Source organism: Atractosteus spatula, chromosome 1 (assembly GCF_055471065.1).
Source record: "Atractosteus spatula isolate fAtrSpa1 chromosome 1, fAtrSpa1.hap1, whole genome shotgun sequence".
In the NCBI taxonomy this organism is placed as follows: domain Eukaryota; kingdom Metazoa; phylum Chordata; class Actinopteri; order Semionotiformes; family Lepisosteidae; genus Atractosteus; species Atractosteus spatula.
Genome location: NC_142706.1, coordinates 47,888,232 through 47,913,987, shown reverse-complemented (window position 1 = coordinate 47,913,987; position 25,756 = coordinate 47,888,232). Strand labels below are relative to the sequence as shown.

General features: G+C 36.9%; 1 protein-coding gene across 1 annotated transcript in view; it reads right to left on the bottom strand.

Moving 5' to 3' along the window:
- LOC148840991 (uncharacterized) overlaps positions 1-8,489 on the bottom strand; it is a 38,140-nt gene extending 29,651 nt beyond the window's left edge. The window contains exon 1 of the mRNA XM_088914686.1: positions 8,343-8,489. Coding sequence (XP_088770812.1) covers positions 8,343-8,400 — 58 coding nt within the window. The 5' untranslated portion in view covers positions 8,401-8,489. The remainder of the gene's footprint in view (positions 1-8,342) is intronic.
- Between the last annotated feature and the right edge of the window lie 17,267 nt (positions 8,490-25,756).

The window sequence follows — 25,756 nt, the reverse complement described above, 5'->3', positions numbered from 1 at the left end:
TAGACACATAGCTTTCCCTATCACATCAGAAAATGAATTTAATCTATCCATCCATTTGCTAACCACGTCAACCAGGTCAGGGTGGAGGGGAGCTGGAGCCTATCCCAGCAAGCATCGGGTGCAAGGCAGGATGGGATGCCCGTCTATCACAGTAAATTAAATTAACTTTTTTTTAAATACTTGACAGTCAGTATTTACTTCTTTGATAAACTAATATTTTGAAAAAAATACCAACAGTGGGCTACTAATTTTTCTAATGGCTCTCAATGCTTAACCATAGCAACATACAGCCAGCCAATTCTAAGTGAGCAGTAATACATTCTATCAAGTTATACAGTGTTCACTAACAGTAAATTACTGTCCTCATAATGCAATTAAGTATAAGCCGTAATAAGCATCAATTTGATTCTTCTTCCGATTGGAGTGATTATCAGTGCAAAAAGCTCCCCAGCTCAGAATGCACCACTACTCCTCCTGGAAATAAGCTGGAGCACTCAATTAGTCCAGGCAGCGGTCTGAAGATCAAAGATTTGTTGAATATTTAGTGTTTTATCCAACACAAGTACGGGTGGAGACTGATGCTTTAACCTCATTTGAAATCTTCCTTAGAATGATTTTTTTTCTTGTTTTGGGTGGAAGATTCTAGCTGGGAATCATGGTTGGCCTGGATAAAGATATCAGATGGGATGGATCCAGGCTGCTGGCTATATTTTGTCCACCCTTTTCCTGGAGGTTATTTCTACTGGGATAGTTAGCATGAAAAACTCTCTAACATATAATAAGAAAAAAGGCCATGCTCAAAATAAAATGACATTTTATTTTTAGCATTTATTTTGTTGTACACATATACATAAAAGTATGCAGAACTGAGCAATGTACAGTGGTATCAGCATTCCAAAGTTAACATCCTTCTGACTTGACTTATTGTAATTACAAGCATCATTAACTGACTTTCTCTTTGAGATGATGTGGACCATTATCAGAATTAGTCTTTTTAGGTTTTTAGTAAGGCTCTCTGATTAACTTTATGTAGTACATTTATTGACAAACCACACCTTCCCTGTGTGTTTTAAAGCAGTGACATTTCTGATGTGACTTATACAGCGTTATTACATTAATGACGACAGGAAAGATTCTCAAAAGGGAACTTGATTTGTAAAACTCCAGTCATAGATCACATTACTCCAAGATAATGGTACAGGCCTCGAGGCATATCATTAATACCCCTGACTCCAAAAAGGGTACATTTGAGAGGGAACTGAAAGTGTCCATGTACATTTGGGAGGGAAGGTCAGTTGTCTGAAATCATACAATGTCACATGTTAAACATTATGTATATCTCTGAGGCTGTAATAACTTAAACCTGGTAATCTAACATTTCACACTATATTGAATTGACTCAGCAAGGATGGTTTATTATATTTGTGGACTTAACAGTTTCCTTGAATGATTCCATGCTGAGGGCAACAATTCATGCATTTGCTAAGTAGGGCAGCTACCAATCTATTAAACACACAACCATATTAAAGAAATGTCTGCTGAATTAATAATCCATATTCTTCTGTCACAGAAGAGTTTGTGCATGTAGTTGAGACTGGTAAATTAAAGGTTAATGATTTGTTCTCTATAAATGTAACTGACCTACATTAGGATTACTTAAGAGGTTTGAGAACTGGTAACTATAGCTCATTTCAGAATTTTTCTAACGACTTGGAGTGCAGGGTTAGTAATGGCTTCAGTGCTTTTATTTCTAATTTAATTGAATGAAAGCCAATCAGTGGGTTTTCATTAATTAAACTTGACAACTTCCACCTAAACTAAGAGTTATTGCAAATGTTCATCCTAAACCTTACTAATGGCACGTGCTAGTTGTCAAGCTTATTGTTTATTGCTAAAATAATCTTTAAAAAAGATACAACCATGGCATTATTGAACAAATCAGAGACATTCTGCTAGAGGTGATTAGAGCTAGGCCACAGAAAATACCACTCATTGAAATCCTGAAAAGATAAGAAAGATTCTATTTCTTTTACATACTATGAAACAACAAGCGTGGCAATCCTAACCAAGGTTCAATTATCTGGTAATTTAGAGTCAGCTCTGGTAAACTCAGTAATCATAAACAGCAGTGTGGATTAGTGGTTAACGTTCTGAACTTGTAACTGGAAAGTTGTGGTATCACATTCCTACACTCAAACACGATATTTCACTCAAAGTTTTCAAATTAAAAGCCCAGTTGTATAAAAGAGGCCAAATCTCTGAATAAAAATATCAATTAAATAAATTCACAATAATCCAAAACAGATTTATTGAAATAGAATTGTAATGGCCCTTATATTAGTGCTATTTAATATAGCTTGGTTGGTTTTCTACCAGTGAAAGCTCTGAACTTAAGAAGCAACAAGTGCACCAAAGAAATAACTGGTACATAAGCAAGGCTATTACACTTAAAATGAACGTGACTTTGATCAGCAGGAAGTGTTAGCTCTCTTGACACCTCCAGAGATGAACTGCACATATTAACACCTCTTACTCTGCACCTCAAATGTTAAGCGAGTGAGAAACTCATCTGCACTCAAACCTTGGCAGGAGGTCACCTGCCACAAATGCACTGACGGGCTAAAAGATCAGCCTTTGAAGAACATGCCATGTGGGAATACCCACAATACCTGATGTTGTCATGACCAATCACCACCTATGATGATGCAATTTTAAGTCCCTACACAACAATTTGCAACACTATCTTAAACCTCCACAACAAGACAGCTATTTATTCACACAACAGCAAACAATGCTGTCTATAAAGCACAACTGAAACAATTTAGCTGAAAATAGCTCTTTGACTGAGATACCATATGTAACAGAATTCTGCCCAAGATTTTGTGATGAGATCCCATTTGAAAGTTCGCCTGATCAACAAAGTAATACTGTATATACAGCTGGGCTTTTGTTGACACCACTGAATTTCAATAAATATTCAGTGTATTAGCTACAAAATAGCTGAGCCTGCGATTTTATAGGCATTTCTCCCAAACTAAGTCACAAACTGCATCTGTGTTTCCATGTCTTGAGATACTGTATATGTTCTTGTTTTGGGTTATTTTGCACATTTAATTAATATATTAATAAAATTGCATGTTGTATTCTTTGAAAAAGTGTGAATATATCACTCTTGTTATAACTGATTCCTAGCAGCCATTAAGTACTCACAATGTTTACAGTCCTAATTGTTTCAGTAAATTCAGACCAATTGACTACACTGTACTGGAGCATTCTGTGATTGTCACTCACATGTTATGAGAGCTCAGATTTGATTATTAGTAAAACAGTTTGCCTGGGCATTGGTTTAGATAAAACAAGTGCATTGTTACTTTTTAATGTAACTGATAATCCTGCTAACAGAATATCTAGTGCATTCCTTAAATCGATCCTTCAGTATTCCTTAAATTGATCAAGAATAGAAAACAAGATGTGTATGTCAAGGTGAAGAAAACCTGAACTTTAATGATGACAAAAATTGTTCTAAGACAATCATAGTCAGCTTTTTGTCATGCACGACAAGAAGGTCACCCTGAAAGAACTAGTCATTTTTCTGGTATTATATATGATATTATATTATAAAATGTTACCTTCAGATATTAAATTATGGCATCTGCCAGTAATTTAGCAATCACTTGTGTTGGAAGTGTTTCAGTAGGACCCATGAAAACAAGACTGTGAAGTCATTTAATCTAAACAGCAAATTACTCAAGAGTGTAAAAAAAAAAAGAATCAACGTAATCTGAAATTTAAGATGACTCACTCTAGAATAAATTACAGCTGGAGGAGGACTATAATACCAAGACAAGTCCTGTGAGAAAAGTCAAAATAGAAAATAGAAATAGAAGTGACAGTAACAGACCACACCCTTGGCTAGGGTGGTCCCAAAGATCTATGCATAAAAAATACACAATGGCAACAGATCAAAGCACAAGAAGCTTTGTTCTAGAGTTAATTATCAGTTTTTTCAATAGCAAACTGTTTGGTATTTGTTATACGGTATGTGTATGTGATTGAATGAACTAGTTGCTTTGCAAATGTTTATCACTTCATTGTTCTTTTGTGTGCGCATTGATCTAAAAGTTATTGATGAGTCAGAGAAAGTTCTAGTATTAGACCATTAACCACAGCCCCGTCTCTTGTTTTTTTATGTAGTTATGTAAGTGAACAAACATAACACAAAAAATTTCAGAAAAAGCTCCCTTCTCTCTACTACTAAACTTTTCAATCTATTTCCTACAAACCCCACCACCACTAATACTGTGCAAGCCCTTTTTATAATAAGCCTTAACTGACAATATACAGTAAAAATCATCATCGGGTAACCCTACTTAGAATTGACAGAGGTCCTTTAGTGGCCTCTAGTGTGTGGTTGACTACTACTGTCCTTTCATAGGACTCCAGTTACTTCATTTCTTAGAAATACGTTAAAGGTTTAGACTAGAGAGTCATTATAACAAAGAGCATAAAACAGATAAAGAGAGAAGGATCTCCTAAGCCATACTATGGAAAAGAAAATTGAAAAGCAAAAATGGGATATAACACAACAATACAATTATTGACAGAAATCAAATAGAGAGCAGAAGAGCTCATGGGGAAAAGTCTATAAAAAGTGTAAATGTTGAAATTCTCTGATGTGCGAAGGTAATCATATAAATAATTTCTCAGACAACAGACAACGTTCTCTTAATAAAGAGTGACATACCTTTGGTATCTTTATTGACTAGTGAATGCTTCGGGGCACACTCACCTAAATGTTACTGTATGATCTACAGTCAGTGAGCTAGAACTGCTATTGCAAAGTCCTTGACACATCAATTGTAATGCTAGCATGAACACACAAGCTGCTGCAGAATTTCAATTCAGAAGCATGCATGACAAACACCAAGCAAGTGCAGGCTATCTGTGCTTGAGCAAAAATGTATTCCTGGACAGACCAAAATAATGACACAAAGGAAGGACTGATAAGTCCTTTGCATACTGGTAAACAGTGGCAACTACAGAGTAATGTACTACATCTTACCCAATGCACAAGAGCCTTTATGTGCCTGTGCACATCCTGAGGAAGTAATTTGTCTTCCATAAAATACAAACTGACATAAACTGATCCATGATAAGATATGGAGTAGTGCACAGCATTCACAGTATGTACTGTATCATTTCCTATTATCATCCTGGGAGCCATTTACGTTAGTATCACATAAGCCAATTAGTGAAACATTCCCCTACCTTAAAACCTGTGTTTGTACATTAAACAGAATATTAAACTGCTGATCAACAAAACCAAGGCACAGTGGTCAGATAAGCAAAAAATGTCACAATAAGTATTTTCTCTTCATGATGTCGAATTCTATTCTAAATTTAACGTCAGTGATAAGTTTCTTGTGTTGAAAGGAGACATACAAATTTGAACAAAAATATAGCATGGATGCTTGGGTTATACAGGTGAAGATGTATACTTTTTATATGATATATTGCAAAAAGTAACATACAGGTATATTAAAATGTTATTTTGCTTTTTGTAGTCCTTTTAGTGCTGTTGGTGGATTAGATGGATTATAACATGCTTCATAAAATTGCAAAAATAAAGTACCCTTCAAAAATATTTACTCCCTTCCAATGCTTTCCATTTGATGAATTGCATATGATGTATACATATATTTAAAAGTTAATATTTTTATTCAATGCTTGAATGGTCAGATTGAACAATTATATGGGTGAAGAAGTAAAATATCAGGAAGACAACTAAAGAAAGATCTAAAAATTAAAAACTAAAATGATTAAGGATTCACTGCCCTGAATCAATACTTGTTTGAAGCACCTTTGGTAGCAATTACAGTCACAAATCTTTTTACAAAAGTTTCTACCAGCCTCGCACACTGAGATGATGCTATTTTCACCCATTCCTATTTGCAAACTTGCGCAAGCTCTGTTAGGTCGGTTGGAGTATTAGGTCGCTTATTGATGAACAATAATTTTCATAACTTACTTATCCTAGATTTACTAACAGATTCAAGTCAGGATTTTGACCTGGTCACTCAAGGGCATTCACTTTCATCTTATTAAGCCACTACACATTGAGTCTGGTCTTGTGCTTTGAAGTATTGTGCTCCTGAAAGGTTCATTTTAATCCCAATTTAATGTTTTGCATTTAGACTAAAAGGTTCAAGTTTTGTATGTTTCCTGCATCACTTAAATCACCCTCCACTTCCCAGGATATTTAAACCATCACTACCCTCAGGTTGGTACTCAGTATTAAAAGGTATACTCCTTTTCTAGGAGCTCCTACTGTACATTTGCTGAGAAATTCTCTTCCCGACTGAACCTCTGGCCTTCGATACATGACCTTTGTCCCTCGACTTCAGCCCAGTGTCTCAGAAAAATAGCCATCAATCTGACAGAACCTCTGGCCTTTGATATTTCCCTTTCGTCCCTCGACTTCGACTTCAGCCCAGCGTCTAGAATAAGTAGCCATCGATCTCCTCTCCCTTTTACCCTTTTCTCCAGCCCTCCGGAAACTCTCAGAATAGCACACAGGGTCCTTCCTCGCCCTCGTGGACACAGTACTCGTAACAAATATGTTCTTGTTTTTTTTTCAACACTATGCCATACAGACCTGCTTTGTGGAATAATGGGGATATTGTTGACCCAAGGACATTTTCTCCTATCTCAACCATTGAATTATGCTGCTCTTTCAAAGATGTGGCATCCCTGACCAGTGTTTTCCTTGCCCAACTGCTCAGTGGATATTGCTCAGTTCAGACTCTGGCATGCTTAAAAGTACTGTATATTCAATGTCTTTGGATTTTTTTAGGCCCTTCTGTAGATTGGTGCCTTTATACAACTTCATTCCTGGCTTGTGTTGTAAGCTCCTTGGTCTTCATACTGTAGTTGAATCTTTGTTTGAAATTCACATTTCTGGCTATGAAATGTGACAACCTGACAAACGTCACAAAGACAAGTGTATTCATTCTGAAATCATGTGAAGCACTATTATTCCACACAGAGGCCATTCAACTAATGGCATAAATTGTGAAAGTTATTTTAAACTTGTGAACTAATTTAGATTTACCATAGGAAAAGTGGATACTTATGCAATCAACATATTTAGTTGTTGATGTCATTTCACAGTTGTTGCTTTCACCCACTGAAAGTGTGAGCACTGAAGTTTGGATTAAAAAGCATCACTTTTAAAAACCTTGCATCGTTTGCAATTCAAAGAGAATACTTTTGCAAGCGACTGTAAATATAAAACCAAAGCTGCATTTAAACCATAGAATATATTTTTTTATAAATCTTGAAATATATTCCTGACACTTTGGATGAAGAAAATTACAAATAATTATGCAATTATGTAATTGCAGCTCTTGGAGGAAAATGTTCAAGTAAAAGTATTTGACAAAAATAATGTCCAAGTGTCTTGACTTTTTTTAAAAGTAACAGCGCAAAATATGTATTCTTATTTGTCTGCCGTTAGGAAAGTCTGTAATAGTTCAAATGAATGCATAAATACTTCAAATACAGTATGTACCAATAAAACTAAGAGTAGGTGTCATTGTCAAATTAGAATAATTTCCCAAAACAATGTTTTTTACACTGAATAACTATGTTTCAGAAACAAGGTGTCTTTACTTACATCTATAAACTATAGTATGAATCTCAGAAAAAAAATATTTCAGCAAACTGTGAGAACATACTCTAATGAACAGTTTATTTTTTCTTACTATTTAATTTAAGTCTTAAAGCAGACCAATTTTAAAAACATTAAATCTGCTGACTGCATGTAATGGATATACAAAATATAGTACTGGGTCACATACTTTTCCATCATTACTCTAAAACCAGATAATGAAAAGTTAGAGAATGGAACATATGCAACAAAGAAAAACACTTTTAACTAAAACTATTTTCATCCATTCTGAAAAAAATGTACTGGTAACTATAGAACAGATTCTCAACACCCATTGTAAAAGTATTGCAGCATTTTTTGAATAATGCCAGAAAGTGTCATTGAAGAACTGTATCTGAAATATTGCTACCAAACACTAAAATTACTAAGCATAATTACAGTTACTTTTATTATAAACCTATGAGAACGTTTACATTATACTATATACAGCATATTTGTTACATTGAGTTTGTTTGTAAAAAGTCTTTATTTTATATTTTATGTAATCTCTTTTAAGGATTTTTCTTGCTTTGCTGTGACTTGTTTTTTGACAAGTTTTTTGACTTCCCTATACTAGTTTTACAGTATTATATTTAGCAAGCTAAAAGTGGCACAAGAAAAAATAAACTTTTACCTGAAGCAACACACAAGAGGAAAATTAGAAGAAGACAGAGATTTCCAAAAGACCTCATGGTTCCAGATGGTGCTGTCCCGAAGAGCTCAGTGAATCGAATGCTTCTTTATCAGTGATGCACAGCCTAATTAGCAAGTGGAAAAGGTGTACACTGGCAAGCTCACAGCTGCTTATTTCAGGACTTCCGTAGATAAAGAACAGGAGGAAATACGTATTCTCCCACTGGGAAGCCAGTGAGTGGGAGAATTCTTTAAACTGTTTACAGGAACTTCATTTTAAAACTAAGTTGGTCGCCAATGTTCAGTGTTCAAAAATGTTATTCTTCCTGCCTAGTTTTGTGTCAGTTGGCTTAAGTGTAATGATTTTCATTTATGAACACAGAGCTGAACTATCTTTGCCATCATTATCATTATCCATAATTATCCCATTTTGCTACTTTTAACAAAAGAATGTGAATACATTCTTTGATTTACTGTAGTTACTGCAGCTAGGAATCATATCTGTAGTTGTAAATGCATGGTCTCTTCCTTTCCACTTGCGTCATCAGGTTCTTGTTTCACTATTGGTCCTGAAATATTCTTCTAGGTTGATGTTGTCAATACATGAACACTTAAGATGTTATCATAGGTAATCTACAGATAAGACTTTCTTTTCTGCAGAAAAGATTTTCTTCTTATTTATGTCAACTATTCTGAACAAGAATATTCCTTGATCGAGCCTAGTACCATTGTTAAATGATGACTCCAATACTGGTCTTTCACAACAGTAGAAAGAGACCTGGCTGACATAGAGAGAAAAATAAGTCAGGACTTGTTCATGTAAATGTTACCATTACTTCCTCTGTACACATGTTAGAAGATATCCTGTACAGTATGTCTCTTAAATATCTATTCATCTCTCTTTTTAAGGAATTTCTTTTAATTTCATTAATATAAATGTATTATTACAATTTATATCATTAGCAGATGCCCTTATCTAAGGCAATTTCCAAAAATATCCAATAATACCTAAAATAAAAATACAATTAAAGATAAATACAGTTCTGTTTTAATGTGCAGTTCATTGCACCACTGTGAGGCCAGGAAGGAGAATGACCAGGCCCTGGAGGAGGGGGAGGAGAGAGGAGGACTAGCAGAGGAGGTCTAGTTGAGAAGTTGGTAGGGGATACAGGGATAAGCAGCAGAGTACTGAGAGCTGGAGAGGGTGAATAGTACTGGCTAAAAGGCCAGTCAGTTAGGAGCTGCAATAGTTCAGATGGAAGATCACCAGGACCTAAACTGGAAATCGTATAGAGGAGTTAGTGAGGATGGGGTGGATCCAGTGGATATTGCTCAAGAAGAAGTAACAGGAACAGACATAGAGTAGAAATGTGATGGGGAAAAGGAGAGGATCAAGAATTACACCAAAGCTTCTTGGCAGAGGAGTGGAAAGGCAGAGGGGGAAAAGTTTGTGAGGTTCAGTCTGAAATGATAGAATTGCATCCAGGAGGAGATGGCTGAGAGACATTAATATGGGAGGAGATAAGGATTTAAAAAATTGCATAGATGTGTTATATAAGCTGTGGGAGGAGATGAGAGGTCCTATGGAGTGGATGTAAAGAGATGCATTTTATGTGATGTATGCAAAGGTTGTTAATTGTGTCCATTTTGGCAACACTTTAATTAATCAGCCATGCCAGTAAAGCTCTTTGAATTTTAATTTAATAGAAGAGGGCCCAGCATAGAGTCTTGGGGGACACCAGTGCAGCTTGAGATTATATGTTACATCATCAAAAATGCATACTATACAGTATGTTGTCTTCCTAAGTACAGTATATAACTACCTGATTAGGTCTGATTAAGTATTTTCACCCTATCTTGACCTATATCTTCATTACAAAAAACATTTTCTTAAACCACTGTTTTCACATTTTTTCTGAATAGTTTTCTAGAAAAACTTCTGAAATATGTGTAATTAATCTATTCTAACAAACACCAATTTGGTCTATTTGTTTTTAATATCTAAATATTAAAAGCAGGTCCGGATGTTTTGTGAAAGTCTTGTGAACCTTGAAAATCTTGAAGATTAGAAAGAGGAAAAAATAATAATAAAATGTGACTGGTAACATGTGCGAAATCTTCTTGAATTTCACTGCCAGAGAAACACTGTTACAGAACTCTTGGAATTCTATTGTTTGTAATCTGAAGAGTAGATGCAGCTGAGATAAAAGATAATGCGATCATATAACATCTTTACTGCAGTCTAAATTTGCTACTTCTATTGTTGATCTTTTTTCCTGTCACCATACACCATTAGCTATGAAGTTATACTTTTTATTGAAAAACCTGTCCCTGATTTCTTGATGACCCTTCCTGTCCTTAATTAACCTTGCAAGGAATCATTTCAGATCTAAATACCACATTGTTTGCTTTCAGACAGTTTCCTATCTGACCTATTGTAAAACACTGATAACCTGAAACACCTCACAAAACATTCAAGATTACAAACCACCATAGCCATTGTTCTTTGCCTTTGTGGAAAAAAAACGTTACACATTTTGATGAAAGTTGGCAGTTGAAGTAAGATCATAACTAACATGCATATGGAGTTATTTGCTGTGTACTTTAGTGTTTTTTTATAGTCCATAATGCCTATGGTATGCTGATTGCACCACAGATTTTGCATGACTGATGACTAGCTCTTTTAACACTGAATTTTTCACTATTAGTGAAACAGATACAGATACTGTGCTCCAATTTTCTCCAACCTAGGACCTAAATGTGCACTAGATACTATCTAGCATCCAAAGCCAGTAGCCTCTGGACTAGCTACTATTGTCACGCCCTCTACATCTAGAGGGCGCTCCTACTCCTAGAGGTGGATGCTGCACATCGGTGGTGGTGGAGGAAAGTCCCCATTACCTGTAAAGTGTTTTGAGTGGAGTGTCCAGAAAAGCACTATATAAGTGTAAGCAATTATCATTATTACTCTGTCCTGTCCCTAGTTTCCTGTGCTTTGCTCGTCCTTCCGGTGTGTCTCTGTCTGGGTATATTTCCGGGTAACACTTTCCTCCTCGCTCAGCATTGAGGTTCGGATGTCCTGAGACCCGCCTAGCACCAGGTCGCCCCACGTCCGTGGCCTGAGGGCATTTCCTGAACAGCTGAGCCCGGGCTAACCTCCATCTCGCTGCTACTCATAGGGTCTTTTTTTGCTCTCCTGCCATTCCATGGTTCGTCCCTTCCAACATCCATGACAACTATTGGACTACACTCATCTTTCATTAAAAGAGTACTTTACTAACTTTACAAGTACTCGGTAAAATGAGCAATACTGTGCATATTCATACCTATTTTTGTTAGGCAAGTATAGTTTCCCCCACTAACGCAAACTACAAGCTCTTCCATTTTTAGCTGTTCCTCCTCTCGGTTGTTGTCATCGGCTCACATGATGATACCTGTTTCTCCTGTGATGTCACACTCTCCCATGATGCTCTTCAGTGCTTTAAACATCATCATTATTTTGTGAAACATGGGTCCAAAACGTAATGCAAGTAATTCACTTAGTGATAAATTAAAGTGAGAAGGTCACTAAGTGTAGCTCAGAAACGAGATATTATAGAGCATGTTGAAAAATGTGATTGTAGCAGGGAAACATTTTGGTGAGTGTTAAATTTCTGTTCTAACTTATTTAATAACCTAATATGTAAATTAGGGTTCTAATATGAAAATAGGTTCCACTACATAGATTTTGAATTTTTTAATTTAATCCTGCACACCGTGAATGTGCAGTCTTAATGTCACTAAACATCAGAACTACTGCAGTCTCTTAGATCAAATATAATATCGATTCATTAATTTTAACATTTTATACAATGAAATTCTTACTAACAGCTTGATGCTCGATCTTATTTTTACAGTTGTGGGTTTTATTCTGTCTTTATGATCTAACATAATATATTTTTGTTTTAGTGTGAAATTGTATTTCTCCACATAACTGCTTCATAATACAGTTAAACATAACTTTTAATCACAAGGACTTAATCATAAACTTGCAGAAAAAAAATAAGTGTTGGTAAATTGTACTTGTTGAAACATATACTTAGCAGTTTCAAATACATCAGAAAACTTCCTAAACTCAATGTCCAGTTAAAAGCTGAATTAGGATTAGAATTCCTTCTTTGAATTTTGTTCAAACCATTTACGTTAAAATGGACAGTACATTTAAAGTAATAACTTTAATACTTTTTATTCAAGTCTGGTTTCCAAGAGCTTTCTTAAGTAATATTTTTAAAATATTGTATCCACTATACTGTTGTATTTTTTTTTTGCCTAAAAAAAGAGAAGCATCACTTGTGAGAACACAGTACGTGCAGTGTGATAACATGTGAGGTGATAAAGTGGAGCAAAATCGTGATAGAGTGCAGGTTAGTTGAACTAAAGTGGTCAAGTTTAAAGTTTGACTGCCTCATTTTTTTAAAATTTCATGTCAAAGAACTACGTGTTCTGATCACCCTGAATCTCTAATCCTGTACCTGTTTGAAGGTCAGACTTTTGAAAAGTTAATTGCAATAAAAATAAAATAAAAATATTCTGTTAAATAAAGCTACTCAGCACTTCCTCTTCCCTGCACTGTTACAGTATGCCCACAGAAGTAAGTCAGGTGCTGACAAGCATTTAAATAAGGACAGGTATGAAAAGGCAAAATGGGAGGTAATGACAAACTTGGTCTCGATAGGAAAACCAGCTGACTGTTCTTTATTCATAACGCTGTGAACCATTAAATGTGTTTCAGTTTGAGTTTGCCAAGGTATTTTCAATGCAGAAATACAGATGAGGAAACTGTTGGCTCAGAAAGATGTGGTGGTCATAGGGATTGTGTTGTGACTCTCTGCCTGCCAGGACATACTGTACAGTATACTGTAATTCACTGAGTCTGTTTTTTTCTTTCCAAAATTATTGGGACAGCTCACTTTATTCACTGGGCAGCTGTTCTCATAGACAGCAAAAATGGTCACATATGTTCTTGTGTTAATTAAAATAATGTCAATTCATTTTGGCAATCCTAACTAAAATCACAAAGGAAACTGGGTGGACTTATGTTTTTATCCTTGTTAATGAAACTACTCAAGCATACAACAAACTGCTCTGATCACTGTTTAAAATGAATAATTTAGAAATTGATGTAAAACTTTTCATAATGTTTCTCATTTCTGATGTGGATAAATATTGGACATGCTTACAACTTATTGTATGTATAACTAAATGGCAAGTAAATACTTCTTGAATTTTCAAATTCAAATACATTTGAAGAATACATTTAAGAACAGGCAGTGTTCCAAGGAATGCAATGCCTCACTGTATACAGCTTTGAACTGTAATTGATGGTTTCTCTTCAGTGACTGTTTCCAGTGTGGAAACTAACTTTGTACTTCCAATGGTGTATCCACCCATTAATTAAATAGGAAATCATGAAATTTACATGTGTGACACCCTGTATTTCATGCATCCTTGTGTCTTTGTTTAGTTCCACACCTCTTCCGCCTGTATTTTGCAGTGGACCTGCCTGCTGGCAATACTTCCTTTGTTTCTTTCATTTGTTTCCTCATTTCTCCTGCCACCACAGGGGCAGCTATGCAGGCTCTGTTAGCCAAGACAATAACTGAGAGCTTTTATTGATGAGCATCATGCCGAGGTATCAAATTCTGGATCTCTACCAATTTTATTTGGCATAATCCCAATTTGGATCCAGCAAAAAAATATTCCACCATTCTGGAATTGGGTGTGGTAAAAGTAGTTTAAAAAATTGCTCTGTGTGAGTCAAGACATCATTGAAAAAGCAAAGCAAAATTACCAGTACAAATAAACCCATCTGTTTAGCTCTTGAGCTTCCTTATTTGGAATTCAGTGAAGTGTCAGATATGGCAAATCATTTAACACAACATTTAACAGCAAAATAAGTCTGCTTCATTAATGTAGCAAATACCCTTTATGTACAGTACCTACAGTATTACAAACTCTGCGACACAAGGGTTTTATTTTTGGTAAACTGATTTTAAAAATGAAAAGAAAGGATGACCCGTAAAGCTAAACCACTGTCCCAATAAAACACAATCTGCACAAAAGTCGTGTTTGTGGGAGGAAGAGGGGGGAAACTAATAAGCAGATTTGTTTAGAGGTATATCAAAAGAGGGGTCAGTAATTAAGAATGTATGCAACATGAGGCCTGAGCATACTGTTCATGTGATCATGGAGCAAGAAATGGATGTCCTAAAATTTAGAAATGGGTTTACTTGTTCCTGGGTTAAATCTTTAGAGCCATTATTGACTGGTGGATTTGGTAGATCAAAGTACACATTTGTTTTATTTAAATTTCTCACTGTTATCTTTTTAAAAATCTGAGTCTTAGTGGAACATTTGTAAAACTCTTTTTTTGCTCAACATAGATGACAAAAGTTCAGGTGGGTAGCTGCGTCAGCATGCGTAGGCTGCAAAGGAACAAGTAATAGGTTTATTCCATGCTGAAAAAAAGAAGAAAGAGAACACAACGTTTCGGCCGTGGAGCCTTCTTCAGGTGTGAGAGAGACAGGGCAGTAGGCAAAGGTAAAGTAGCGGGAGAACAAAGGTTGGGAGGGAGGAGGAGTGAGAGGCGGGAGCAGGGGACAGAAAGAGAGGCCAATCAAGAGGTGTGAAGTCAGAATGGGTGCAGAGAGGTGTGAAATGAAACTTCCAATGAATGGAGAAAATTTAAAAGAACAGTAGTCTGTCGTTAAGGGAAGGGAGAAGGTGTGATCCTAGCTGCAGAATAATTTTAGTTTCGGTGGTCTTTCTGATGTATGAGTTTGGAAAACCGTCTTTGAGAACACAGACGGAGAGATTAGAGTGGTCGTGGCCGTCAGAGGTGAAATGAGAAACAATGGGCTTGGAGAGATCTTTAATCTTTACAGCCCTGACGTGTTCTCTGAAACGGTCTCCGAGTCTCCTTCCTGTTTCTCCAATTTAGATGGCTGGGCATTTACTGCAAGAGATACAGTAAACAAGGTTGCTGGAGGTACAAGATGCTGTCTGGGTGATCCGGAATTGTCCTGAGGGGCCTTGAATGAGTGTGGTGGTGGCTGTGTATTTGCAGGTGATACAGCGAGCTCCGTTGCAAGGGAAAGTGCCTGGTGTGGATGGTTGTTGAGGGCGGTCAAGGGAGCTGTGAACAAGGAGGTTACGCAGATTAGGTGGTCGGCGATATGAGATGATAGGGGGATCAGAGAAGAGGGCCCCAATGGAGGGATCATCCTGTAGGATGGAAAAGTTGTGGTTAATGGTCCTGGGGATAGGAAGTGTGTTAGGGTGGTAAGGAAGCACCAGAGGAATGCGGTTGTTACGGCGGGAGTTCCTGATCGGGTTGATGGTCCGGGGGGTGTTTTTGGCTCGGGCAAGGGCCCTGTCAATCACACTGCTGGGGTATCCTCTGTTGATGAAAAATGAGTACATTTCGAGGGCTTGGTTCTCGAAGTCGATGTCGTCGCTGCATAATCGTCGTAACCTAAGGAACTGTGAAAAAGGAAGAGAGTTTTTAGTGTGGTTGGGGTGAAATGAGCTGTACAGGAGGTAGCTGTGTGAATCCGTGGGTTTGTAATAAACTGAAGTGGACAGTCGGGGGTAGTTGATAGACAAGTGGATGTCTAGAAACGGAAGAGTAGTGGAAGATATGTTAATCGTATATTTGAGGGACGGGTGGAAGTTGGTGAAATGGTGCAGGAAGAACTCAAGCTGATCGTTGGAGCATGTGGCGGCACCGACGCAGTCATCAATATATCGTTTGTAGAGGTCAGGGACATGGCCAGTGTAGGAAGCGAAGAAGCTTTGTCGGCTGGGTAGAAGAACGCTTCTTCGCTTCCTACACTGGCCATGTCCCTGACCTCTACAAACGATATATTGATGACTGCGTCGGTGCCGCCACATGCTCCAACGATCAGCTTGAGTTCTTCCTGCACCATTTCACCAACTTCCACCCGTCCCTCAAATATACGATTAACATATCTTCCACTACTCTTCCGTTTCTAGACATCCACTTGTCTATCAACTACCCCCGACTGTCCACTTCAGTTTATTACAAACCCACGGATTCACACAGCTACCTCCTGTACAGCTCATTTCACCCCAACCACACTAAAAACTCTCTTCCTTTTTCACAGTTCCTTAGGTTACGACGATTATGCAGCGACGACATCGACTTCGAGAACCAAGCCCTCGAAATGTACTCATTTTTCATCAACAGAGGATACCCCAGCAGTGTGATTGACAGGGCCCTTGCCCGAGCCAAAAACACCCCCCGGACCATCAACCTGATCAGGAACTCCCGCCGTAACAACCGCATTCCTCTGGTGCTTCCTTACCACCCTAACACACTTCCTATCCCCAGGACCATTAACCACAACTTTTCCATCCTACAGGATGATCCCTCCATTGGGGCCCTCTTCTCTGATCCCCCTATCATCTCATATCGCCGACCACCTAATCTGCGTAACCTCCTTGTTCACAGCTCCCTTGACCGCCCTCAACAACCATCCACACCAGGCACTTTCCCTTGCAACGGAGCTCGCTGTATCACCTGCAAATACACAGCCACCACCACACTCATTCAAGGCCCCTCAGGACAATTCCGGATCACCCAGACAGCATCTTGTACCTCCAGCAACCTTGTTTACTGTATCTCTTGCAGTAAATGCCCAGCCATCTACATTGGAGAAACAGGAAGGAGACTCGGAGACCGTTTCAGAGAACACGTCAGGGCTGTAAAGATTAAAGATCTCTCCAAGCCCATTGTTTCTCATTTCACCTCTGACGGCCACGACCACTCTAATCTCTCCGTCTGTGTTCTCAAAGAGGGTTTTCCAAACTCATACATCAGAAAGACCACCGAAACTAAAATTATTCTGCAGCTAGGATCACACCTTCTCCCTTCCCTTAACGACAGACTACTGTTCTTTTAAATTTTCTCCATTCATTGGAAGTTTCATTTCACACCTCTCTGCACCCATTCTGACTTCACACCTCTTGATTGGCCTCTCTTTCTGTCCCCTGCTCCCGCCTCTCACTCCTCCTCCCTCCCAACCTTTGTTCTCCCGCTACTTTACCTTTGCCTACTGCCCTGTCTCTCTCACACCTGAAGAAGGCTCCACGGCCGAAACGTTGTGTTCTCTTTCTTCTTTTTTTCAGCATGGAATAAACCTATTACTTGTTCCATAGATGACAAAAGGCTCATAACTGCAATATATCTGGATGTGATTTTCTTGTTAGGGCACATGCCTGAGATGTATTAGGACACATTTTTAACAATACGTTTGAGAGTGTCAAGCAACTCTGACCACTCTGAATCACTCATTTTTATTGATAATGCGGTAAGCAGTATGGTCACTTCATAATTACTGGGTAAAAAAATGTTCTAATACATTATGATCTATGCATGTATGGAATTATCCAAAAATAAAATTGACAAGTTTTTGTATTAATCTCTTGATCACAAATGCATATTGCATGACTGTTGTTCTTCTGTATGCTACCCTGCAAATATGACAGTGTGTTGTTTTATGCCTAACAAAAGTGTATTTCCTTTCTTTGTCAAAGGGGCTGCACTTTTGGAATTCTGGATCACAAAAAACAGCTATAGGGAAAAAATAAATCACAATACGCCGGTGATTTGTCTGCTAACAGCTATGAACTAAGTGAGCTCACAACCCAGAAACAAAGTCTATGGCCTCAATCCCACAGCAGAACTCTTGCCAGGAGACTGTACTCACCTTCAGGAAAAAACTTTGGCTTTCTATTTTTAGCCATTTAAACAACAGCAACAGGACTGTCCTTAAGTTAAAAATGGATATTTACTTTGCATCCCAGCATTTGATCTGAGATTATTTTACTAATATTAACAGGTAATATTAGTTATCTTGAATGGTTCTGTTTGTGTCATTCACACAATATTTCTATTATAATATTACAATATATTATGAATATCTTTACTTTCGTGAGAGACAGACCATTTATTTTTATTTCACAAACATTGTTTTCACCAGACATTTTCAGGGGGTCTTATTGCAATTTTTTAATTGTTTCCCACCACTAGCAAACACAGCGAAAAGGAAGTTAAAATTAATTTCTATATACTACTTTAAAAAAAAAACAATTCACTATTTCACTTCTAAACCTATAGCATCTTGTTCTGCTGTCTCTCCCATGAAAATAGCAATATCCTAATAAAAAAATCATTAAATTCAGTATTGAATACAAAATTGTATAATTGTATATTAAGGAACTTGTATCAGTGATGTGTAGGAATTGCAAATTCTTTACAAAAAATATTTTGTTACTTATGCACCATGATTTAGGTGTGTTTGCAGATTACCACCCAGTGTATGCTTGAGAATGTTATTGTTAGCAAATTGTGGACCTGGATACTTGCTTCCATAACAAACTTGCAGTCAGTTTAGCTCAGCTCTTGTCTGAAATACGAAGCCTGTAAATTATAAGTGGCTCTACTAAGGTTACTTTTTGTATTATTATTTTCTTTTCCATGTTTTTGAGGTCCTAGAGGTGTTCCTGGGAGGCACAAAGACACCTCCTCAGAGGAGGCCCAACCAGAACACCAACTGTATTCCACCCATGCCGTGCTCCCCTTTCCTTCCAGCTGGCACTTGGAACCTTCATTGCCATGCTTGAACCACTCATTTTACCCAGTCCCCAGAAACCAATTGAATATATGCATTTTAGGTGTAAATACTGTGCTTATCAATACAATTCACAAAATGCCTCATGTCATACAATAATTTTACCACTATATATTTATATTCAATGCCATGATATACCACGATAAAAAGTATTCTGTTTTACATATCACCTACAAAAATTATTTCCAGAAGGATTCAATTACTTTTCATATTTTCACAATACTAATTACTGGTCATGACTATACAGTAATAAAGCTATTTTCATACATTGTACACACTGTAATGAAGTGTAATGAGTAGTGAGTGGGTAATTAAATAAGAAAAGGAGATAAATAACACTGCTACTTAAAGGTAATATAGATAGACCTGTATTACATCTAGGACCTTCAATTTCCCTTCGAGATCAATAAAGTCTTATCTATCTAGATGAAGGTATTGAAAAAGACAGAACCTTAAATAAAATATACTCTTGTAGACACAGCCAGAAACTGGTTTTTAGGTTCTCCAGATTGTGATTGGAGACTTTACATAACCTGATCTTTGTATACTGAGAAGAATAAATATAAAATATATACATGCAGTTCCCTGAGTAAAGTCATTTTATGACTTTGTATATGTATATGTATATGTATATGTATAGGTTCATTTGGTAAATTCATTGCTTGAAACAGTTTATCATTGAAACAGTTTATCATTGTGATAAGCAGGGAAAACAGGGCACAGAACACACTGGTATGGTTTCACTGTGATGTAACATGTTATAAAATCATTCAGGGATGCCTAGTAATGGTTGTGAAGACCTTATGCCTTGACGCATGTCTGTAAACTACAAAGTATTCCCCAAAACAGATGTCTTACTAGTGCTTGTAGGAGAACTCTCACATGAAAGTACAAGGCCCGGATCAACTCTGTGATACTCTGTGGTTGAAAATGTTGCTGTTGATCAAACATCAGCCATAAGTATACAAGTATTCAATTGCTTTCATATCAAGCCATAATCAAGACTAAATCAACTATTGAAGACTGAGCATGAAGATAGCTCGCAAGATGTTATCTATAGAATACTGGACAGGAGATTAATCTGTGCAATAACAAGTCCTACTCAGAAATGACAGTTAACTGTATATTTCACCATCACTACTCTTTCACCATACTTATGTTGTTCAACAACATTTCTATGCAAAACATTCTCCATATTGTCAAAATGTAATCATCAGTAAAGCTCTGATTAAATGTTGATACATTAGAGAATTGACATATTCCCATCTTTTGTGATGAAAGTTATCTTTTTTTTCCACATGATGTTGCAGTACAGGTTGATGTTTGTGAATAAAGATATAATTATAATAAGGCCTAAAGCACTGCAAACCATAATCCGCCAGATGCCTATAGATCATTCATCTATAACTGGCTGACTTGTTGGTACTATGGCTGCTTGAAACAAATTCGAAAAGTGCAGCAGTCAAACACACTTGTCTTGTTGTGGCAACTCAAGGGCTATGATCACTGTCACAGCCCATCCGTCCTAACACAGTCAAACAGAAGAATATTCAGTGGGTGGACAATAATAGTACATGAGAATATAAGAAATGTTAAAAGGAGGCCATTCAGACCATCTATCCCATTTGGTAATTAGTAGTTGATCATTCCAATTATCTTATCCAGTCTTTTCCTAAAAGAAGCCAGAGTAATGTCTTCAACATTATGGTTGAGTAGCTTGTTCCATAACCCTTTGCTAAAAACATGGCTCCTGTTCTTGATTATAAATGCACTTTCATGTTGTTTCACTGTTCCTCACTTTCCACTTGAGGTTCTGTTTCAAGGGTGATTCTGAAGAAGTGCACTGGGTTGTCAGTGGCTTTGAGAATTTTGAATACTTGGTCTTCTCATGGTCTTCTCTGTTCAGAACTGAAAAAAAAATCAGTTCTTTTAGCCTGTCACTGTAGAACATTCTTTTCTGTCCTGGAATATATCTGGTTGCTCTTCTCTATATTGATTTCAGAGCAGCAATATGTTTTTTTATAATGTGGACTATTTCCCAGTTTGTATTCATAGTTTAGGTTTTTGCTAGCTGTATGCTATACAGCTACATATATTTGAGTTCTCTAGACATTTGCTCTGGTCTGGTCTTTTCTTGGAACTGATGTACAAAAGCATGACTTCCTTCTACTCACAATTTTGCTACGTGTTACAGTATATTTTACAAGGAATGGAGGGTTGTGGAATCATAAGCCTTACAAGTCACAGCTCTTTTCAGAGAAACCTGAACCAGCTAAACAGTTACCTTAGATCATTTTTACATTCATACATTCTTATGCTGGTTAATCTGCTAATCAAACAGCATTAGGAAGACTGAGCTTCAATCATACATCTAATTAAGTAAATGGTAGTCAACAGGAATGTCACACACGCACAGCTAGCAAGGGCAACACGGTGGCACAGTGCTTAGCATTGCTACCTCACAGTGTTGGGGCCCTGGATTCAGTTCTGGACCAAGGGTGCTATCTGCATGGATGATATATTCTCATTATGTTTTGATAGGTTTCCTCTAGGTGCTCCAGTTTCCTCCCAAAGCCTAAAGATATGCTAGTAGAATTGTGGGAAAATTAGCCTAGGTTTTAGTGCTTGCATTTCTGTGTGCCCTGCAATGGGTGGACATCCTGTCCAGGTTTTACCCTATCTTGTACCTGTTGTTTTGCCAAGATAGGCTCTGGTTCCCCAGTGACCCTGAATGGATGAAGCGATTAGAAAATCAGCTGGCCAGATTATACACCACACACCACTGCCAGCACCCTGTGTAACTACAGTAGAATCCATTCACAACTAGGCCCATGGGTTGTTGACACTGGTGCCAGTTCCCAAAGGTATAACATTATATGAATCCCTCTCATTGTAAAAAGTGCAGTTGTGAATGGTCTCACTACACCACTCATACCAGTCTCAGTATCTCCAAGCAGTACACTTCCACGTTTCATAAAGCATTTATTTGTTATGCAATTCTATGAACTAAGGTCTTCAAGATCATTTGCTAATAAAGGGCATTTTCCTAGTAAAGCATCAACATCTTCCTAGAGACCCGATTATATCTATATCTTGATTTTAATCTAGTGAACTGGGTCTTAGCTCTGCGTGTAGGTCCACATTTGTGTATAGGAGTAAAACTATGTAGCATCAAAGCTTATTAATAAGCTACAGAATCAAGTGTTGCTTTAGAGTTTTCCTTGTAGCCCCTCTCTGATGTCCCAGCCACAGAATAGCTAATCTGTGTGTGCATGAAAGTAGGAAAATTAAGTTGTTCTTGATAAGTAGCATCTCCAAGAGTGACCCCAAACAGCACCAGCACTCCTCCTGATGGACATCCACCCCTGGAGCCTGGATGTCTGGCAGAGCCAAAGTCATATCTGGGTGATGGTCTTAAAGTCACAGGTCCAAAAGGATGACGAACCAACCAGGTACTTGTAGGGTATGGAGACCCACTCCAGCCAGTGAAATTTTAACCAATCATCAACTGGATTTTCCCCAGCTAAAAAGCAGTACACATCACTTTTAACTCTGACCCTGACCCTGTCAGCTGTTCCCTTAACCTTTTGCATGGGAGTTAAGAATTCATGGTTGTGGGTGTTTACAGTTCAGTATTCAACATTAGCAATCTCAAGAATTCAATTGATATCCTTACACATGTGAAATTTATTTAATTTATCTAAGTAATATTTAAGTATTTAAGTATTTAAGTATTTACTTTGAGTGTATGAATGTTGAGTTTTTTTAAGGAGACCAATTAATGAGTTAGTGTAACTGATGGTATACTAGACATAAAGAATTTATTTGTTACACTACTGTATGTAATTATATGAACTAAGATATTCAAGATTATTTGCAAATAAAGGACATTTCAGAATGAATACAACAAAGAACCATGAAGCATGAACCAGAAGGCACAAGTAAAAAACTCTGTGGAAGTGATTGAAAACTGAGAAGAGGAGACACTTTCTACTCAAACAGTTGTAGGGGCAAGCTACTGTTTTGAAGCCAATACCTTGAAATCTTTCAAGAAATGGCTGGATAATATCCTTGGATCAATTAATTATGACCTAGGAGGCTAAATGGCCTCTTTCTTTAGAGTAATGTTAATCTCCACTCTTTTTAACATATTTTGGTCATTTTATTTTATTACTAAATGTTTAAAAATGTTAATGTAACTTGCAAATTTGAAGGTACACGTACAGAAAAAAAAATAATGTTGTACTATATACAGTATGTAAAAAGAATATAGCTTTTTAAATTAATAGGCTATATATAATACTTATTTTCATAAAAATAAATATTTCTGACATTTATTCTTTACATCACTGTGTTTTTCACAGTAAAGGTAATATGGTTATGTAAAGCACAGGTATTAGGTTTCTGTGTTAGGAATCAGTGCTAGCACCAACTAGTTGAATTTGAAAACTATCTTCCTATCTTTTTCCTTTACACCGTTTTCGAAGTTTTGTTTTCCCAAAATAGCTTAGGATACTTCTTCCACTCAGAAGGGGGAAACAGCATGATATAATATGTTTTTTTTCCCACAAAGAACAGTGTGTGGACAGGAAAAGTAGTAAGATTAGAATTTTTTTCCCATCAGGTCTGTAGTCTAAAGATGAAAGACACATGATAAAATTACCACTTTTTTCATAAAGAATTAAAGTTTAAAAGGAAAAATAGCATTACTATTGGATTACAGGTCTACCTCAATGTCTAGACAATTTCCAGCAGAACTAATTAGCCCCGTATCTTTCTGATTGATTTTTTTGCCTCACCTACATTTTTCACATCAAACATATTGTACAGTACACTATGGAGTCATTTTCCCTTGCTGTGTTTATAAAACCCAATAGCACAGGGCTTTCTGTTATTCTTATTGAGACAAGAAGCTTTGGAAACAAATTTGACTGTTTTTAAGGACCAATGAGAGAACAAAATATGCAACCAACATTATAAACTACATCATTTTTTAAACAGTGAAACAGACTAATGTGGGGGGAAACTATTCTATTTTCTGGATTACAATTAAGCACTCAATTTAAACTACGAACAAAATAAATTTCCTTATTTTATTCCTTTGTTTTCTCTAATTATTAGTTTGTACTGTGCCAGAATTATATTGATGGTTTGTCCTGGATAATTTTAAGATTTAAATGGAAAACAACAGAAGCTAGAGAGTATTTGAGAGTATCTTTCAGAAGGCCTTAATTAATAACAAAATGTGAAGTCGTATCAGTTGGTAACGCCTGAGATTGTAAAGATGCTCTTATTTTTTTACAGCCCAGCAGACATCAGTAGGTATTATGAAATACCTGTCCTATGTGAATGGCTCCCTATCAAAAATATGTATTCTAATATAAGTTTGGAATTTATTGGAATCCAATAATTATTTTCCCACTTTCCACATTTTCTTCCAGATAAATAGTCCTATGTATCAACCACCATCTCTGTACAAAGTTCCATGTATTGTAAAATTCCAGAAATGGGTTGGTAAAGCTTACATGCCAGTCAAAGACAGCAGCTCACACATTATTATTGGCTTTTTGGCTTATTGTTACAACGAGTTAGAATGCAGCTTCAAAGATTCGTAGACATTAAACAAAGACAACAAACAAAATATATTCAGACAGAGCAGTTGTATACATACAGTAACTCACCGCTTTAGTTAACACTTTTAGTTTTGTGGTACTCTTCTACATAAAATGAATGCATGAATTGGAAGTATTAAAAAATACGGAAATCCGAGGCTTTACCCGATAATCTTTAGAATAAATGGACAAATCTGTGATGGTTGGTGTGAAGAGCCACCCCACAGCTCCATGGTTCTGGATTCAATTCTAGCCTAAAATGTCTTGACCTATGGTACACAACTGCTACCATACATAAAGAAATGACTCAATTTAAGAAATAAAATGGATGTTATATGATACGTAGGAATGGATACTGATGAGAGGTGGCCTTTCGGCAAAATGTAGCCCAACTGGTACTTGAAAGAAGACAGTGCATCAGCTTCGACTATATGATTGGATTGCAAAAAACATACTCCCATTACCACTTGCGTTCTCTGTTCTCTGTTTCACTGTTTGTTCTGTGTGGAGTTTATTCATGTAAATGTTATCTCTGTGTTCAAGTGGATTTTTGCCAGGTGCTTCTGTTTCCGACCAGCTCCCAGAGGCTAGTTATGTTTGAATCAGAGTCGTGTGCTCTCAGTCCTGTTGCCTTATGCTCTTCTGGAAAATCTGGATCACCTCAAACCTTATAAGGGTGAACAGTTTCCAATATTGGATAGAGAGAAAACCAATTTATTGTCTCAAAACAGTAAATAGTACAAACAATCTACATTGTTCATTTTTCTAAACTGAGGCACTGACAAAACATAATGTAAAATGGTTAGAGCTGAACACAATTAAAAGAGTTACAGTGTACCCCATTCCCAGAACCAGCAGCAGACTAAACAGGCATGTCTACCTCTTTGCTGTCTGCCACTCTTGACCCAGCTCAGAAACAAAAAAAATATGTCATCACCTTAGCAGAGATAAGTGTGATTTACAGCATGAATGAAATCACTTTTGCATTTTTTTCAAAGGAGTGATGTCTCACTTCCAATTTGTTTTGTTTTAGGGATTTAGAAAATGCTGTTTATAAGTGTGTAGTTACAGCTTTCCTTTTTTTACAATTTCTCAATTTTAATGTCCAA